The 20683-nt window shown below is 34.7% G+C and overlaps 1 protein-coding gene across 1 annotated transcript in view; it reads right to left on the minus strand.

Annotated features, from left to right (window-relative positions):
* Window positions 1–20683, minus strand: part of EYS (eyes shut homolog (Drosophila)) — a 2114515-nt gene that overhangs the window by 344672 nt on the left and 1749160 nt on the right. Inside the window, exons 31-32 of the mRNA XM_025382342.1 lie at window positions 15521–15670; window positions 1786–1939 (exon numbers count right to left, since the gene is read on the minus strand). Coding sequence (XP_025238127.1) covers window positions 1786–1939; window positions 15521–15670 — 304 coding nt within the window. The remainder of the gene's footprint in view (window positions 1–1785; window positions 1940–15520; window positions 15671–20683) is intronic.

A 20683-nucleotide genomic window follows, 5' to 3' on the forward strand; every position in this document is an offset into this window, starting at 1 on the left:
AAATTAAACACTTGGAAAGTCCTTTTCAGTTTTACTGGAAGCATCAATATTTATTTTACAGATTGTTTTTTTCCTGAGGCTATCTCAGAATCTGAGTGGTTTGAGGACTGCTCTGTTAGGTTACAACTTAAAAGTAAAGAAGAAAATCATTTCTCTAAGAACTTGACCTCGAATAGCAATTATTTCATGTATAACTGAAAGTGCTATTGTTTGTATAAATTGTTGATGCTGTATAAAATGATGATCTTATTAATAGAAACACCTTTTAAACAGTTTTCTGTTATTTAGCTTCTCATCTGGTTCTTTTTAGTGATCAACAGCAAACACTTATAACAGAAATGGTTGAAATATTTGTCCGTTGATCTGAAGGAGTTTGTTTTGTCTGTATAGAACTTGGCGTTCCAAAGGGTATATCTAATTTACAAATGATAATTTCATTACCTTAGTAATTTCATTGCCTTCTTGTTATAATCAAATGAATTGCCCAGCCCAGACACCCTCATTTCTTCATTCATTCAGACATTTACTGAGTATCTCCTATTTGTCAGATGTCCTATTAAGTGCATTAAAAATGAGTAAGAAACCATCCCTGCCTGTAAGAAGCTTCATTTTCATATTGGTGTCAATTTTGTTGATGTTATTTCCAGACTGATGCAGTTTCTGAGAAAGTTTATTTAATTTATATAACCTTCATAGGTTAGCCAAGAGTCCTGCTGATCAGACTAACTTACCTAATTGTCATTTTAAAGACGAACTCAGTCACAGAATATTTTTCAATGACATAGCGTAACTTTGGAGACCATTATTACTAGATGAAAAATTTGAGCTGTACTGATGAAAAGTTTTAAATTCTTAGTTGCTACATGTAAGTTTTGTTTAGTAATGCCCCTGAGATGTGACCATCATTTAGCAATTTCTCTTTTCTGATATTTTGTAATTTTGAAGCATAAATGAATTCAAAGACTGCTTTCCAAAAATTTGTATAATCCAGAAAGACATTTCCATTTAGTATTCTGTTTGGTCTTTGTTTTCTACTGAGTTTTCTTTTTTTGTGCAGTCAAGGGCTCCCACTAACCAATTTCTAGCAGCTGTACTCCGTAGATATTTTGTTGAACAATTAAACTGGATGTTAGTTTTAACTGAACACCTTGATGCATTAATTTATTTGCTTGTACCATATTTTCAAATAAAATTGATTTACTCTGTGTGCAATTTGATTGCCATAGGATAGTATTAAATTATGGCTTAGTTCAATTTGTAGTTCATTTCACCAAACTGTAAAAATAAACAAGTAAAACAAAAGCAAAAATTAAAAGGTAAACAAAACAATTTTCAGATGAACTTTTAAAATTCGTTTCGTTTTTGGGTGGCTACTACACATGTAAATAACATTTAAAAAATAGAGTTCAGGCCAGGCATGGTGGCTCATGCCTGTAATCCCAGGACTTTGGGAGGCCTAGGAGGATGAATCACGAGGTCAGGAGTTCGAGACCAGCCTGGCCAGCATGGTGAAACCCCGTCTCTACTAAAACGGTGAAACCCTATCTCTACTAAAACAAACAACAACAAAACTAGCCAGGCAAAGTGGTGTACACCTGTAGTCCCAACTACTTGGAGAGGCTGAGGCAGGAGAATTGCTTGAACCTGGGAGGCGGAGGTTGCAGTGAGCTGAGATCACACCACTGCACTCCAGACTGGGTGACAGAGCAAGACTCCATCTCAAAACAAACAAACAAACAAACAAAAGTTCAGCACAAAAGAACTACTGTGGAGTACAGTACTTACCGTACTGTGATAGGGGTGAATGCATTTGTGTTAATGCTGTAGTTAGCAGAAACAGTCAAAATATTTTGAGAATTTCCACATCCATATTTAACTGATGGCTTTCCTTCCACAAGAAATAAATGAAGAAACTGCTTTCCAAAATTATTCCCATTACCTTTAAGAAAAAACAATATATTAGTAATTGATGTAGATTTATATTTTGTTGATTAGTGATAATTAAACACAGTATTTGCCATCAAAGACTAATTTACGGGGTTTGTAGGAGTGCTATGAGATAATTATTCACTGTAGTAAGTACCATATTAGAAACATACATTATTGTCCACAGGCTGACAGATAGCATGGTATTAACAGCATTAACTTGACATTAGTTTTAACTTCTCATTCTGTTACCTAGTAGCTAGATGTCCTTAACTATTTTAAACCTGTTTCCCCATATGTTAAAATGGGGTAGTGAGAGTAACTACTGTGAGTATTAGAACTCCTGTGATAATTAAATAAAATAATAAATGAAAAGTGCCATGTTGAGTTTCTAATAACTTGCATTATCATTATTGAATCTAATGTTTAAATTTGATTTTTGATTTCTAATTTCTTATGCTTGTTTGTATTTCAATTACAAAGCAATATGCATTTTCTTTTTTTTTCGAGACGGAGTCTCGCTCTGTCGCCCAGGCTGGAGTGCAGTGGCCGTATCTCAGCTCACTGCAAACTCCGCCTCCCGGGTTTACGCCATTCTCCTGCCTCAGCCTCCCAAGTAGCTGGGACTACAGGCGCCCGCCACCTCGCCTGGCTAGCTTTTTGTATTTTTTTAGTAGAGACGGGGTTTCACCGTGTTCGCCATGATGGTCTCGATTTCCTGACCTCGTGATCCGCCCGTCTTGGCCTCCCAAAGTGCAGGGATTACAGGCTTGAGCCACCACGCCCGGCCAATATGCATTTTCTATAAAATTCAAAATAACAGAAAAATATATAGAGAAAAAAAGATAAATATTTCTTTTCCCCTAATCTCATTATTCATCCCCACTTTGAAATGTTCTTTTCTACCACCTATCTCCCCACATACAAATATTTACATATCCCAATTTTATTTTTAAAAATGAGATCGTACTTTATTCATAAATTCACAAATGGCTTCATTCATCTTTCTCTTTTTACTTAAAATTTGGACATCTGTCCCTGGAAGCCCATGGATCTCTCTTTTTAACTTTCCTAATTGAAGTGTAACTTATACAGAAAAATCACAGAAATTATAAGCATAAAGCTCAGTAAGTAATCACGAAGTGAACCTGCTCACCCAAACATCACCCAAGTTAAGGAAAAGATTATTATCTGCATTGTCAGAAGTCCTACCAATCACTATTCTTTTCTATTCTTCATCAAAAGTAACCACTATCTTGATATTTAACAACTATAGTTTTACTTGATTTTAATCTTCATATTAGTGGAGTCATATTGTATGGATTCTTTGTCTAAAGTAGTGCTCCCTTTATGACAGTCCCAAAACAGGTAATTACGGTACAATAAAATATCTTGAGACCATATTCACATAATTTTTATTACAGGATATAGTTATAATCATTCTATTATATGTTGGTATTAATGTCCTTCTGTTACTAATTCACAGATTAAACTTTATCATTGGCATGGATGTATAGGAAAAAATCATAATATTGATAGGGTTCAGTACTATCCATAGTTTCCAGTGGATCTTGGAATGTATCCCTTGCAATTAACGAGGGACTACTGCATTTGTTTCGGCTCAATGTTATGTTTGAGAGATAGCATTATGCCACAGTTAATGCATTATCATTATTTTATAATATTCCATTAAATTAATATTTAAAATTCATTTACTGTTTCTAGTGTAGATAGACATTTTCCCCCTAGGTTTTGGTTACTGTGAATAATGCTGCTATGACCATTTTATATATGTCTTTCAGTTAAATTGCATACATTTGTTGTGTATATATCTAGGAGTTGAATAGCTCTGTAAGAAAGTATAAGTAGGATTAACTTTAGTAAGTATCGCCAGTTTTCCAAAATAATTGTTTATATTTAACGCTTTACCAGCAGCGTACAAGAATTCCAGCTGATCCATAGCCTTATCACTTGGTGTGGTCACTTTGTAGATTTTACCTATTCTGATTATTGTAACTTTAATTTTACTTTGTTGATATTGGTGAAGTTGAACATATCCTCATGTTTACTGACTATTTTGATATACTCTTGGGAAATGTCACTTTGTGTTTCTTGCTCATATTTATATTTAGTTGTTTGTTTTTTTCTTATTGAATACAAGTTCTTTGTCAACTACATAAGTTGTAAATGTCTTCTTCAGTTTTGCAGATTGACTTGCCAATCTCAAGGGTGAGTTTTGATGAGTGTATATTCTTAATTTTTGTGTAAATTTATGTATTGTTTCCTTCAGAGTTATGATTAGTACTTTCATGTCATGTTTAAGATTTCTTTGCCTTCCCCAAAGTCATAAAGTTATTCTACATTAGCTTCTGTAAGGTTTACTTCAGTTCTGCCTAGAATAAATTTTTCTGTGTAATGTAAAGTATGGAGCTGTGATAAGCTGAATTATGATGCTCAAAGACACCCATGTACTAACTGGTGGAACCTGTGAGTGTTATCTGATACTACCAAAGAGACTTTGCAGATGTGATTAAATTAAGGAGCTTGAAATGGAGAGATTATCCTATATTATCTTGGTGGGCCTTAAAAGTAGACACAAGTGTTCTTATAAAAGGGAGGAAGAGGGAGACTAGATGGCAGATGAGGAGAAGGCCGTGTGACTACAGAAACAGAGACTGGAGTGATGCAGCCACAAGCCACAGAATGCCGACAGCCACCAGAAGCTGGAAGAGGCAAGGAATGGGTTTTCTGGAGCCTTCAGAGGGAACCAGTCCTGCTGACAGCTTGACTTTAGCCCCATAAGACTCATTTCAGACTTCTGACCTCCAGAACTGTAAGAGAATAAGTTTCTATTGTTTTAGTGGTAACTTGGCATAGCAGCAATACAAAATAATGCAGGAGTCATTTTTTAATTTTCCATTTTGATTTCTAATTGATCCAAAATCATCAAAGTAAATCTTATGATGTAAATATTGAATTTTCAGATATTTATTTGTGGAATATATATATATTACTACTTTTGAGTTTCCCCATTCCCTACTTTTCTTCTATTGTTTTTATCAGTATATACATATGTGTGTGTGTGTGTATATATATATATCAGTATATATACACGTGATATATATATCAGTATATGTATTTTATGATAATGACACTGTTTTTGTACTCAAGCAATAGAAACATGGACCAATAAGTGTCTTAAATCTCTCCAAAATTACAACCTTCAGAAATGGCCAGCATTAATATTCAGTGAACATCTATAGATACAAAGATTGACATATGGATAGATACGTAGAATTTCTTAAAATAGCAGGATCACACTATAAAGTATTTAAAAAAGAAAATTATATGAAATGAGCAGTTCTCAAACCCTTTGATCTAAGGAGCCCTTTACACACTTAAAATCTAGTAAACTCTAAAGAGCTTTTGTTTACATCGTTCGTATCTTTTGATTTACTGAATTACCATTTAAAACCATGAGAATTGTCAAATATTTATTAATTTAAAAATCCCATTACATGTTAACCTAAATAACATATTTTGTGAAAAGTAATTATATTTTTTCAAATAAGAAACAGTAAGAGAATTATTCTATACTTTCACAAATATCTTTATTTTGAACCTTAATAGGAGACAGCTGGATTATTATATCTACTTCTGTATTCAATCTGTTGTGATTTGTTTCTTTGGCTGAAGTACAGGAAGTTCAGCCTCACACAAAATGTAGTTGGAAGAGGAGAAACATTTTAATAACTTTTTCAAATACATACAAACTGGACAAATGACAGTTCCTTAAAGTTTAGTTGCAGTGTGGAATTTAAAAGTGTATTAATGAACTTCACATACTTTGTTACATTAAAATGTCATTGGTCTTTCTTGCACTTTGAATGAATGTTTTACTCATTCATAATTTTATAACATCACTAATTGATCATTTGAAAAATATTGGTTCAGAGTTGTGCAGAGTTCTCAGATATGACACATTTATTGTATAATAAGAAATCAAATTCAGTAATATTACCACTAAGATAATCAGAACATGTTAGAAAGTTCTCAAGTTCGTTATGTGGAATGTAGATTTTTCCAAAATTCTAATTTTTCTTTGACAGCTTGAGTTTTATCATTGGCAAATATACTATTAGCTGTTTTCCTTGAGGTAATAGGCTTACTTTATTACTTTTTCAGAAAATAGCTGCCAAATAGTCATGTTTGAATAACCACACGTTATCTGCTAGTCATTTTTTGAGTGTCTTCATAGTGTTGAGATAAACTGGCAACTTGTCTCAAGGCAACTATTATACTTTAGTATGTAGCCAGCTTTCTTAATGTGTACTTCCAATTCTACACACAGAATATTAAGATTTGTATACTCAAGTGTTGAGATTGAACAGGATTAATGAATTTTATTGCATGTCTAAGGACATTTTTTAAGCGTCCATTTTGAGTGGACAGTGGAAAAGAATACAATGACTGCTGGTACGATTTGGTGCTGCTGCCTTAATATTAAGGTGTTAATAATTTTATTGTGACTTTTACACCCTGAGTGAAAATGTCAACACAGTGATTTTCACCTTGTGGATGCTTGAAAGTCTCATGGATCCCTCAGGAGTCTATGGATACACTCGGAGTATCCCTGTGTTAGAGCTTACCTCCGCTTAAAAGGAAAAACCAGAAGCCAGAATGAAACTAGACTTACTGCTCAACATTAATAAGTGTTTCTTTAACAATTCAGCAAGAATGTGTAGAAACCTGGGTTATCTGTTACCCCTGCCTCGGGCTCTAGAAGAGTGGATTAAAAGCAACAGTCAGGTCTCAAAGGAAGGGTTCGGAGAAAGGTATCTGGAAAAATTATGAAAGACTTTGAAATGAGAAAATAATTTAATATTTAGCTTACTCATCCTGGTTCTCTGACCCTTTCTTTGTCTCTGATCTATTTCCCAACACTGTAAGTTGCAGAAAACTAATAATTCAAATGATTCCTGATGATACAAATGCATATTTTCTGATGAAGTGAAATTGATTATTACCCCATGGGGAGACCTATTTTTCATCTACTTGTAAATTTACTTCAGAATTCCTTAGTTTTTATACGTTTCCACCCCTTGAATTGTTTCTTAAATTTATTGTAATATCTCACTAGTTACTACATAAATTAATAAGTAAATAAAATCTTTGACATGTGTTGATTTTATATACCCTTTTAAAAATTATTTAATAAAAATCAGCTAATTCTAATTTTTGATGTTACAATACATATAAGGGGGAATGATTTGTATTATATCAAAACAAAACCAAAACCAACTCCAATGAGTAAAATTTGCATAAAAACAGTGCAAATGGGGTCCCTGATACTAGGGAACATTGTACTCTCGCACTGGACAAAGATGCACACACTGAGGATGACAAAGTTGGGGAAGGAAGGAATAATTCAAAACATGGTTGAAGAAACAGATGGGGGGGACATAAAAAATCCAAAGCACAGAAGTACGTTTCCCATTAGTGCTTCAAGCTATAGAATTTATTGATAATATAAATTCAGTTTGAGAGCAACACAAAGTAATCCATAATAATAAAAATAGATTAAGTCAATATTGCAGAAGTAAGAAAATAGATAAAATAACAGCATTAAAAGATTTAATAAGTTAGAATAACAAAAAGGCATATGGTTGAAAATCACTCATTTGAGATCCTTCTAAATGTCCTATTTTAGGATCCACTTAACCCATCTGGGTTTTTATCACTTCTGAGGACTTCAGCTGTACAATGAGCAAATTAGCCCACTGTGTGGCAAAGGGCAATGCAGCTTCATCTTTTCTGCATCTTCTGAGATCCATTAGCAGGTTTTTTTTTTTTTTTTTTGCTTCTACTCTTTAGTATTTTTTCTTATTTTTTCCCATGGCTTCCTATTCAGTTGATCAGGCTGCTTTTATCTGAATTTGAGAGTATAATTAACAATTTTTTGTATTCTTCTTTTTTTCTGGAGTGGAGGTGAGGTGGTGGTTGAGAGATGGAGCATATTTAGAAACACAAAACTGCACCAGCACTTGTGTTTTTCTCCTTGGATCTGTAAAACATTATACTATAAAATGGCATAAGGTGGTTCTTTCTTGAATTGTTGACTTGTTCTCCACTTCCATCGTTTTGTGAGTGGGGAGGGTGTTACGCACTAAAGGACAGTCTGTTATCCTGCTCCATTCTATCATTTCTACTCAGAAGTTTTCTATTTCTTAATATTTTTAATAAACTGCTTTATGTTACCATTTCAGACTCATATTTTTGAGATAAGACTTAAAAATAGGATATATAGCATAGGGTAGAACAGAACAGCTGAGCATTTAGGTCAAGCTGTTGTGCCATATGCACAACATTTGTTTTTCAAAACTTCAAAAACTGAATTTTAAAGATTGACTATACACATTCAACAAGATGTATGTAGTACTATGCAAGAATGAGTTATTTTTAAACAAAGGTCAGCCACTAACATCAATGACAGAAATGAATAGTCTTATTCAAGTATACCAGCATCCTATGGACTGTAGCTGCTTTATTGTACAGTATAAAATAAGACTGCTTTAATGTAATGGGAATAAAAATGAACAATGAAGCTTAGTTATCTTTACAGTCTGCTATATATTAACAGGTTTTAATTTATCATATTGATTTATTCCATTAACAAGCAATTTGGTTTTGCAAATAACATATGATGGTAGGTGGGAAAGGGAGGGTCTGATGCTACTGATGTGCTTCCATGATTCTATAGCAAATGAATCACTTTAGGGAAGAAAAGACATATCATTTGACTTTTCTGACCTTCAAATCAATTCATTTTGTATCATGTAACCCTAGGATTCTATAAGTAGAGAAAAGCTATGAATAAACGCATTCAGGAGGAACTCTGGTTTTTCCAAACAGTATTAAAGACAATTTTTCAAACACAGTTATGATAAAAATTATTTGATTTTTAGAATGGAAAAATTAGTGGCAATCAGGAAAAGAGAAAGATACTTGAATTTCCAAAATAGAACTACTGAAGAAAATTGTAAGTAATGACTATTCTTAGATAAATGTATGTATTTTTACATTAAACCTTATGAATTGAGTAATCCATATGTCACATTAAATTTAGTTCAACATTGCTCATTGAATCTAGACATCAAGCAAAGGTGAAAATATATATATGTTTGCAAATATATATAGGGCAAATGTTTAAAGGCAGTGTTTAGAACATTTTCCCCATAATGTTCTAATTGGTGCTACCTTCAGGCAGGACTTGAAAGCTCTAGAAGAATTTACCATTAAGCCATTGAAAGAAAGTCATTCTGTTGTTTCACTGAAAAGATGCTTGATGATCCATTAGAGAAGTGTGAACTTATCCTTTTCTTGAAATATTACGTTGGTGCAGAAGTAATGCAGTAACAGTTCTTCATGCTTTTAGGCTTTGTAGTAAAGTTTTAAAATGAATTATTTATTGATTTTTTTTTTCCGGAATGTTTTATCCAGATTACATTTCAAAACTTTACAAAATCTCTAGTTCTCAATTTTTATTTATCCTAATAAAATGATTGTCTGCTAATTTAAGATTTGTTAAGCATAAAAGTGCTGCTTAGAACAATGAATAATAACAGTATTCCTCTCAAAACAGATTCTAGTATCTAAATCTCATAGCTTTTAGAGAGATAATTCTAACAAGTTTGAATTTGATATATATAAAAATATATATATATAATTAGTCTCATAAAAAGAAATAATAAATATCACATGGAGAAAAAGTGATATTCTAGTCAACTTTTTTACAACTTTAGTTTGCTTAGATATTAGTTGAATTGTGGATCTGGAATTTTCTAAGCATGGATATTTTATCACTTTATTGAAATATTGAAGATATTCATTATTTATATGGTACCACTCCCATTAAACACGGGTATTCTTCTCTAATTAAGCTATTGTAATAATGCTCCAAATATCAACAATTTGAATTGAGATCATTTATAAACATTCAGAAGAAGTTCATTGGTTATTGATTTGAATTAAAATCTAACACCATTCCTTATAGAAAAATTAATAGTTATCAGTACAGATAATGCACTATTAAATCAGGTACCTAGATTATTAAATCTGGAAATTTCCATAAAGTGACATGGATTTCTATCATCTACCTTAACAGAAAAATACCTTACATTTTTATGGTGTTTTGTATTTTTCAAAACACATATATACATTTCAAACCTTGTGAAGTTTGGTAATATAAACATATCTGTATAACTTGTAGTCAAACTAAGATATAGAAAGATGAATAGATGTCCCCTATATGTACAGTAGCTCACAGTGACTTGGGTTCAAATCTATCCTTGGTTATCTGACATTTCAATCAGGGCTACCTGTGGGAGCAGTCAGATGATCTCTTTATCCCTGGTGCTGCCTTCATGACATATGATAAAGACTGTTTGGTTATCTTGCATTGAGATCTCTGTTGGAACATATATGTTTCTTCTGTAGTTTTAGAATTCCCCTTTTCTGGTTCCCCCTAAAGGTTTGGATTTGTATACAGCAGTAATTCCAGTAGCAACCTCAGCAGCAGTTGCTCATGATTTAAGACAGCTTACAGCAACAATGATGACATGGGCTGATAATAACCAGTGTTAGGATAAGCTAGTTTGTCAGTGGGAAGATGACAGACAGAGAAGCTCTGGGGAGAACTGAAGGATCATGGCAGTAGCCTGGTACATAATTAATGATTACACCCATGTTTATTACATGCTATTGGAGATTGGCTTTGGGCCAATTTCTGAAATTTATAGACAGGCTATTTTAATTTTTTCAAGTCTGCTAATTGTGCTTAACCAGTAAAAATCACTAGTAATACACAACTCTTAGAGGAAATGGGTCCTCTTCCTTTGGGTGAAATGAATAAAAATGAAAACTCCAAACTTCACCAATTGTTTGTTTTCCTGCTCTCCCATTTTTGGTGCCACGATTTTTAGTCTATTTGTTGCTAGGATGAACATGGCTGTTAAATGGATATAACAGTCATAACACCTCTTAGACAAAAATCTTGCGTCCTAAGACCTTAATTCCCTAGACAAGGTATAAGAGGAAAGGAGTTAAAGCATCATCTCAATAAGTCACTTATTTCCGGCCTGCCATTTGCCAAGCCCTGTTTTAAGCAGGTTAAATGTATCTTTCATTGACTTATTTCCTCATAAATTTCAATTGTATAAGTAGAATATAATTGTTCTATTTTAGGTGAAGTTTAATGAATCACATAATTCTAGGTCAAGGATTGGCAATCTATGGTCCATGGACCAAATTCCAACACTGTCTGATTTTGCAAATCTTCATTGAAACATAGCCACACTCATTCATTTATATATTGTCCATGGCTGCTTTCAGGCTACTATGGCAGAGTTGAACTGTGCAGCTTGCAAACATATCTACTTCAAATACTTATTTCTAATGGTTATAGAAAAACTTGCCAACTCCTGCTATATTCCTGATTTTTTAAGTAAATGCATGAAAAAATTGTTTCAAGCTACATTTTGACTAAACCATTGAAATTTGTGTGTTTGTTTCTATCAGAGGAAGAAATTATAACAATGTTCAATGGGAGAATTTCCTAAAGATTCAATATCTACTTATTTTTTATCACAACTATCAAGGTTGAGTAACTCACAAACAAAACTTAAGAACTATTCTAGCCAAGTACGTACCCTACACAAGTCACTCGAGGAGGTTCTGAGGAGGTGGGGGGAATAGGGAATTACAAAACGCAGTTTCAGATTAAGAGGTTAATATGGTTTGGCTGTATCCTTACCCAAATTTCATCTTGAATTGTAGCTCCCATAATTCCCACATGTTGTGGGAGGGACCCGGTGGGAGATAATTGAATCATGGGGGCATTTTCCCCCATACTATTCTGGTCTCATGAGATCTCATGGTTTTATACAGAGTTTCCCCTTTCACTTGGCTCTCATTCTGTCTTGCCTGCTGTCATATAAGATGTGTCTTTTGCCTGCTGTCATGATTGTGAGGCCTCCCCAGCCACGTGGAACTGTGAGTCCATTAAACCTCTTCTTTATTATTTACCCAGTCTTGGGTATGTCTATATTAGCAGTGTAAAAACAGACTAATACAGAGGCATTTTCTATTTAGTGAGGAGATATAAGCACAGACTCCAGGTAAAATGAATCTCTCAACTCTGTGCCAGTTCTTAATTCATACTTCTAATTTAAGACATGTCACAACCAGGTTGCCCAAAGAATTATGTACCTATCTATGAAAAGGTGAGAAACTAGGGATATATAGACCATCACTTATTCAACTTTGTATCCCTCACATTGCCCAAAGAAAGCTATGTACTTTTCAGGCACTCAGAATTTGTTGAATTTGTCTTTGCTGTCATAAAAAAGATGAAATAACAATGAATAGCAGTTTCTCATGAATGACAATGCATGAATTCAGCCATCCATGTTTGCAACCTACTCCTTCCCATATCTGTCTGGCATTAGCTCTATTGGGACCCATCAAGGAGGGAAAAAGATATTCAAAGAATTTTATGGTGCCCACAATTGATTAAAACAACTGAGCATTCTTTTTACTTAGAAGAAAAAAAGAAGATGCTATCTAATATGATGCCAGAGAATGCTGTGGTATTTCTCTGGCTTTGCCACATCATTGGAATGAAATACAATAAGTATGTAATGAAGATATTGTATATTCTGCTGGAAATCATTTTATAGAGAAAGGCAGGTGTTATGACTCTTCAGATTTAATTTGTTTTCTCCAGGAGTATCAGAAATCTGTTAGTCCTCCATAAATGCAAATAAAGAGGCCCTAATAATTCCACTAGCCTGTCAACTACTCTTATCTAAGACTGGACCTTCTTTTGCTTCCTATTTTAAATACAAACATTAAGTGATATAACGATTGCTTCTGAATCCTCTCCTCCCAGTGGAGTTGCTCATGTAATTTGCCTCCTGGGACTTGGTCAGATGTCTGCTCCTAATTCTCAAAGATCACATACTTCCACATGGCATGCTTATTTCTTTTCAAAGAAGTAGCACAGAATGTATCCAACTGCATGGTAATATATCCCATGACGAAACCTCCTGATTGATACTGCTTGTATAATAGAGCTCATTTTCTGAAAGTGCACCTAAAGAATTTTGTGTGGTCTCATCCTTTCTCTCGTGACCTATTAGTAGCTCCTTTGACTGGGTTCCAGAATTCTGAATTGGTTCAGTGGCAGATACAAAAAACTTTCTTTTCATCTTGACTGCTGCTCTCGGAGCTGTCTCTCTCCCACAGAGGGTTCTTTTTTAAGCTATCCTTTCTAAGGATTTTTACTGTAACCCATAAGGATTCAAGTTTTATCTTCCTTTTGTTCCTTTTCAACATCAATTAGTTGGTGAGGCAAACTGAGACAAAATAAATGTGCAGTTTTGAACCAGGAATATAATTCAAAGCTGACAGTGGTTTACCAGCCTGACAGTTCTCTGTCCTTGTCCCTTAAATATTTGATTTGATATAAAATACAAATGTTCAAAAAATGTTTGTGAAATGGAATTGAGTTGAACTGAAATGTTTAGGAGCAAAAAAAAAATGGCAAAATTAAAAACAAAGCAACTCAAACAAAATCAACACCTAAAATTTGAAGTGAAACATCTGTTTTAATTTTCTCACTACTTTTAATTGCTCCTACACATAATATACTGATTTCAAAACAAATGCAATTATCCCATAAGTTAAGGGACACGCCTTTTAAATTACCGGTATCTAACTGAATTGCAAAAATCTTTGTGCTTATCTGTTGTGAGGCTTTTTATGAGGCTGACAAATCTAAGAGGATAGAAAGTAACAACCCCAGGAAACATTCTGCTGAGGTATTCCCAACAGTGTAGGATTAAATTATCACCTTACAAATGAACAGAAAGAATGCTTTACAAACAAAAATATTTTCTCCCTTCATGGGCTCTAAAACTCTCTAGAGTAAACAGATTTGATGAATCTGGTACTATAACAATAACAATTATATAAGGGCAGAAATGGATAATCATTACAGTGACATTATTTTCTTACTAATAATTTCTAGTTTGATTGTTTTTGTAGGTCATTGAGTAAGGAAGGCAGAAATGATCCTATGGCACTATCATCAGCTTGACTTTTATTGGATTTAAATTAAAGTACAAACTTGAATGGAGTGTATATACGCTTGGCCTGTATTTCTCTGGCCTTCAAAAATAACACATCCAAGTGTCGGTATGGACATGAGCCAGGAGCATGAACCCAGAGCAGGAGAATTCCCAGTGATTGGGTGCTGCTTTAACTATGAGCTGTTTTTAGTTGGTAGAAATACATTTTCCCCAAGAAAACACCTTCTAATTCTATATAACTTAAAAAATTGCAAAGCCAGAAAATCACTTTTATTTGTGTCTTTCAATTATTCTGTTTGTGTCTTTTGTTCTGTTCTTGTTTTCTTTATGCTGCAATGCGCTATTACTTCCAAATTTCATGGGCATGTACCAGCACTTAGATTTTGTATACAAAACAAGTTTTTTTCTGTATTTTCTTCTCTCTTTTAACATAAATCAATCAGACACTCTTAAGCTAACATTTAAACATGGGTGCCTCTGCTCCTGGGGAATAAATAATACTGGCCTACCCTGACCAGTTGTTTTCTTTCTAAAATATAACATAAATTCTTAGTTTTAATTTAATGTTAAAAACTACTAAGTTCACCCGGCTTCCCCAAATGCTTCTTTTAGGCATTTTACTCATTGTCAAATAATAAAACCTTTTATATTTTGTTTAGAAAGTACAGAATGATGAATCAATTTAGCAAACTGTTTCAAAGTAGAGGAGCAAATCATTTGGGAAATCAGTTGCCCCAAAGGGGATAATCTGTTAACATACTAAAGACATTACACCTCCAATATGAGGAATTGTTAAAACGATTGTGCATTTATTTCAAAAGAGAAAACAACTGTCAAATTTTGAATACTGCTGCTAATACAGCTTAGTGATGTTCATTCAGAGAAGAGGCCCATAAATTCTGCTTATAGAGACCTTTATGAGCAAATTGCATAATGCAGAGAACTCTGGATATAAAGACATTTCCTTAAGCAAATACTGTTAATACTACTTGAAGAAAACAGCTTATATCAAGATAATAGATGTTGTTAAAAGAGTGGTAGGAATTTATTTGATTGTGAAATGGACCCCAGCTTTGGAATGCCTTTTCCCAAGTTATCAAGTATTGAATATAATTCATATTTAGTGATTTATATCATAAAAATATACTCTGAAACATTTGCAGCATTTATGTTTTACTGCTGTAGCCATATGCTGTCAAATTCATATGCTTGCTAAATTCTGTCTTGTCAGCTCAGAGCCTGTTTGTAAGTCACGTTCCATTGAATGACTCATAAATTAAACTTCTAGAGAAATTACAAAGAACTAAAATTTCTCTTTGGTAATGCTTCATGCACTGGTCTGAAAAAGTTCTCTCACAATATTTAAATGAATAAATCAATGATTCAATAGATTAACGTTTGAGAAAGAAACATGACATATAAAAAGTCAAACATTTAATACTCACTGTAAAGAATAGTTCCATTTAAACTGTTTGTTTTTATAGTCAAGTAGATGGTGGTAACAGTTCTGTTATGTTCCTTCTCCAGGACAAAGTTCAAAAAGGGCAGTTCTAAATAGGAATTCCCACTGAAAGATGGAAAAAATAAACCTGCATCTAAAAAAGAAAATCGTATTAATATGTTCTGATAGCATTATATTGCTACTCAAATAGATAAAAGCTTAGCATTTATAGTTAGCATTCATTTAAAAAGGTAACACTAATATTTAAAACATTAGGTCCAATTTTAAGAACTTTAGATATGAAGTATAATAAATTTATATTTATTGCCTCAAATAATTAACTACCAGTATAGAGGAAAAGACTGAATAAGAGTTATAATCTGATGTTCATGGATGGGTTTTAAGAAGTAACAAACACCCTGAAATTGTCTGAAAAAATCTGCGTACTTGCATTGTGAAATCATAGTTCTTCACCAGATTCTTTTGCGATATTTTGTGATGCAAAGGTTGCATTTTTTAATTTTTAATTTTTGTGGTCACATTGTAGGTATATATATTTATGAGTTTCATGAGATATTTTGATTCAGGAATACAATGTATAATAATCACATCAGGGTAAATGGAGTATCCATCACCTCAAGCATTTATCCTTTGGGTTACAAACAATCAAACATCGAGTTATACACTTAAAATTGATAAATTTTATTTGATGTAATTATGTCAATAAAGTGAAAAAAATTGTGACACAAAGGTTAGAGAACTGTCACACTCAGGAGTTTTATTAATGTTCATTAATATTTAGTGCTTTTCAATAATATTTAGGTATTTTATAAGTAGTATTACTATAATATGCAAGGTTATTAGTTTTAGACTTACAGAATTATTTTTATTTTAAATAACTAATCTCACAAAATCTTGATGCACATAAAATTTGAAACATTTCATTGATATAGATCTATATTCACATCTATTAAAATATAATTGGTACATTGAACAAGTACAACACATAGGATGTTGAAAATGCAACCTTTTTTTTTTTTTTTTTGAGATGGTGTCTCACTTTGTCAGCCCAGCTGAAGTGCAATGGAGCACTTCAGCCTCAAACTCTCAGGCTCAGGTGATCCATCTGCCTCAGCTTCCGAAGTAATTGGAACTACAGGCATGTGCCACCATGCCTGGCTAACTTGTATTTTTAGTAGAGATGGGGTTTCACCATGTTGCCCAGGATGGTCTTGAAGTCCTGAGTTCAAGCGATCTGCCCACCTCGGCCTCCCAAAGTGCTGGAATTGCAGACGTGAGCCACCGTGCCCAGCCAACTTTCTTTTTTGTCTTTCTCACAATGGGAGTTTTCTCTGCCACTGGATGGACATTTAGTATTTCTGATGATTCTTACCATCTCTCTAAGTCATACAGTGAGTGAGAAGCTAATATCCAGTCTAAGAAATTTAGTAACATTTAAATCTTCCGTCAGAGACATGATTTCTCCTATCCTCCTTCACCAGCCTATCTCTAGGTGGCCTGACACCTGCTGTCTTCCTTGAGGGGCAGAAGTAACCCTGGTTTCTGTTCTTTTTCTCATTTTATCACCTCTCCTTCAGATTAGCTGCTGTTTCTGACCCTTCCAGCTTTGAATGGGAGAAGGCAAGGTGGGATGGAAAGGAAAGATGACACAGTAAAGAAGAGCTGTTAGAACTGGCAATTGTACTGTTGTAACCAGGCATCTTGTTCTTTAGGAAGGGAACATGTTTGAAACTGATTGTTTCTTTCATGGTAGGCATGCCAGATAAAATACAGGATGCTCAGTTAAATAACAAATAAGTTTTTTGTTGTTGTGTTTTCTTTCTTTTCTTTTCTTTTTTTTTTTTTTTTTTTGAGACAGTCTTGCTCTATTGCCCAGGTTGTAGTGCAATGGCCCGATCTTGGTTCACTGCAACCTCCACCTCCCAGCTCCAAGCGATTCTTCTGCCTCAGCCTCCTGAATAGCTGGGATTACACGCATGTGCCACCATGCCCGGCTAATTTTTGTATTTTTAGTAGAGATGGGGTTTCACCATGTTGGCCAGGCTACTCTCGAACCCCTGACTTCAGGGGATCCACCCGCCTCAGTCTCCCAAAGTGCTGGGATTAGAGATGTGAGCCACTGTGCCCAGCCCCCATAAATTTTTAGTATGTCTCAAACATCACATGAAATATACTAAAAATAATGCTGTTCAGTTGAAATTTAAATTTAAGAATCCTGTATTTTTAGTTGCTAAATCTGGTAACACTAAGACTCATGAACGTTTATTCAATCTTTGGAAACTCTTTGTCAACTGCCAAACCTAGGATTTGCAGTCATACCCTGCCTTCTTTGTCTGGTCACTTCTATCTTGGTCTTGCTCTGATTTTTCAAACTCTTGTTGTTGACAATGACTTGCCTGTGTCAGTGTAAACACTGCACAGATTAAGTTGAATAGGCAAGGATGACTTTTTTCAAGGCTGTTGCAGTAAGGGAGAGGCTAGAACTCAGTCCGAACTCAACTCCTTTGTAATAAAGGGTGGGAGAGTTTTTAAGAGCTGGAGTGAGAGAGAATACAGGCCATCCGTGTTTGCTAATTGGCTTTACTCAAAGGATAAGTAAACTTTCTGTTATCTTTGTATCAGGACATAGTTTTACAACTGGGATCAAGGCACCCATTGAAGTTAGTCTTATACCCTCCCCTAGAGGTGGACAGATGGGGTGCTGTCTTCTTTTATGATTACATTTCAGGGGAACAGTGGTTCCAAGAACCTTAAGAAAGAAATTCCTGGCTGGTAAAACTGACAAGAAGATATTTAAAAGATTTGTGTTTCAAAGGCAACAGAGAAATAATTTAATATGGAAAATTTTCTAAAGTAAATGCTCCAAGAAAAGGGAGACCAGGGACCTAGAGTCAGGAAGAATCCTTTCTAAAGTTTAGTTAAGCTAAGAAGAGTGTTAAGGTCATCTTAGTAACTTAACAAGGAGCATTTGGGAAGAACATAAAATGACTTTCAGGCCAGTTGCTTTTCCTGAGGCGTGCATATCTAGTACGTGGTAAAGACTCTTAAATTCCCTATCATTTCCTGTCCTACTGTATGTGGGATATAGTTAATTTCCAACCAAGCTCTGTCTCTCTGTTTTTTTATTATTATTATTATTATTATTTTTATTTCTGAGACAGTCTTGTTCTTTTGCACAGGCTTGAACATGGTGGCGCAGTCTCTGCTCACTGCAACTCCTGCCTCCTGAGTAGCTGGGATTTCAGGCATACACCATCATGCTTGCCTAATTTTTGTATTTTTAGTAGTGACAGGGTTTTGCTGTGTTGGCCAGACTGGTCTTGAACTCCTGACCTCAAGTGATCCACCTGCCTTGGCCTCCCAAAGTGCTGGGATTATAGGCATGAGCCATCCCACCCAGCCCTTTCTCTGTCTTTCTCTCTCCCCCTCCTTCTCCTTCCAGACACACACACACACGTACACACACAGTGCTGCTTTAGCTCAGCTATGAATGTATGAGTCCATAGGTCAACAGTCCATGGTGCTACTTTCCAAGTGATCCAGCTGTAGCTATCCCCAAACACATTGTCAGATACGATGGGTGGAAGAGGGTGGGGAGTGAGGTCCATAAGACAGCCTTCTTCAAAAACATTTTCTCAAAGTTATCTCTTAAAATCCTCTCGTCTAAATACAAACCCTTTTTAAATCAAGAATACTTTCTAGTTAAATCTTGCTTTTAGGTATGGCACCTTATTTGTTTACAGTGTTATATCCTGTTGTGCAAAAGAAAGTTTATTTTTAACATCCTGTTTATGCCTATAACTTGTGAAGATTACTTGTGAGAATCAGGTATAAACAATACAACTTATGTATTATTAAACTGCTTGACTTAAGTTATATGGTATCACAAAAGTTACCATTTCTTGGCCTCTATACACAATCTTTTACTCTTTGAAATTTACCTACGTCGTTCTGCATTTTATTGAATCTTTTCAAAGGTTATTAAAGCCTTGTTAGCAAATCCTTCATCAGTGCTTATGAACACTGATGCCTAGAAATCTCCATAATACTAAGCCCTTATTTTTATTAAAACTTTCTCTTTCCTTGTCTTTCATGACACTGTTCCGTACTTTGGCTGTCTTCTTACCTACCTTTTACAGACTGTTCCTTTAACCACTTTAAAACACACATCATTTCCAAGGCTCTGTCCTCTGTCTTGAGTCCTCTAATCATTTCTGACTTTTCTACATCTGCTGCTCCTTCAGTTTCTAACTCACAGTACTTAGTGTTCCAAGCTTAGAAACTCAGCATCATTATCTACTCATCTCTTCCCAAACTAGTTTCTAGATCCTGACACTTCTTGCTTAGATCAGACCTTGTATCTTTCCTTCTGCTACCACAACCCTTGTTTAAGTTCTCATTGTTTCAACTAAACTGTTTCAGTGGCTTCTTTCTAACTTGCTTTCCTTCCTACGGTGTCTATTAGTTGTCATTGCTGCCATGTCAATTTTATTCAATCATAATTACCTCAGGCCTTTGGTCAAAAACTTCAGTGACTACAGTATAATTATCAAGTAAGCCAGGCCCTCTGTGGTCTTACTTTTTAGTGCTTCTACACATGCATATCTCCTGGTAAGGTTGAACCAACTTTCTTTTGTTGCTCTACTTGTGTTCACATTGTTCTATCTTTGTGGAACATCCTTCCTCAAATCCTAGGTATAAACTTTCTCCCTTAATTCAAGGCCTACTTGAATATTCTCCCAAATTTGAACTCCTCAAAGCATTGTATCCACAGCTTTTTTTAAGTCTACATATTGTTTTTTATCCTACGTTACAATTGTTGGCATAACTATAGAATTGGTAATATAGTGAAAGGAGCTGGGCACATTCCTCAGCCCCGGGCTCAAAACTCCCTGAGCCCAGTACAAACACCACCTGGAAAGTCTCCGATAAGGAGACAGCCGTTCAAGGTTACTGAAAGCACGGGAGCCAAAAGAATTTCTTTGTTCCCCTGCAACTTTCGGGCTATAAAAAGCAAACGCTCGCATTGTTCGGGGCCCTCTTGTATACTGTGGAATGGAGGGACCAGGTTCGAACTTGTAGTAAAGATCCTTGCCGCTTGGCTTTGACACTGGACTCTGGTGGTCTTCTTTGGGGAACAAACGGT

This window comes from Theropithecus gelada, chromosome 4 (assembly GCF_003255815.1).
Source record: "Theropithecus gelada isolate Dixy chromosome 4, Tgel_1.0, whole genome shotgun sequence".
NCBI classification, from domain to species: Eukaryota; Metazoa; Chordata; class Mammalia; order Primates; family Cercopithecidae; genus Theropithecus; species Theropithecus gelada.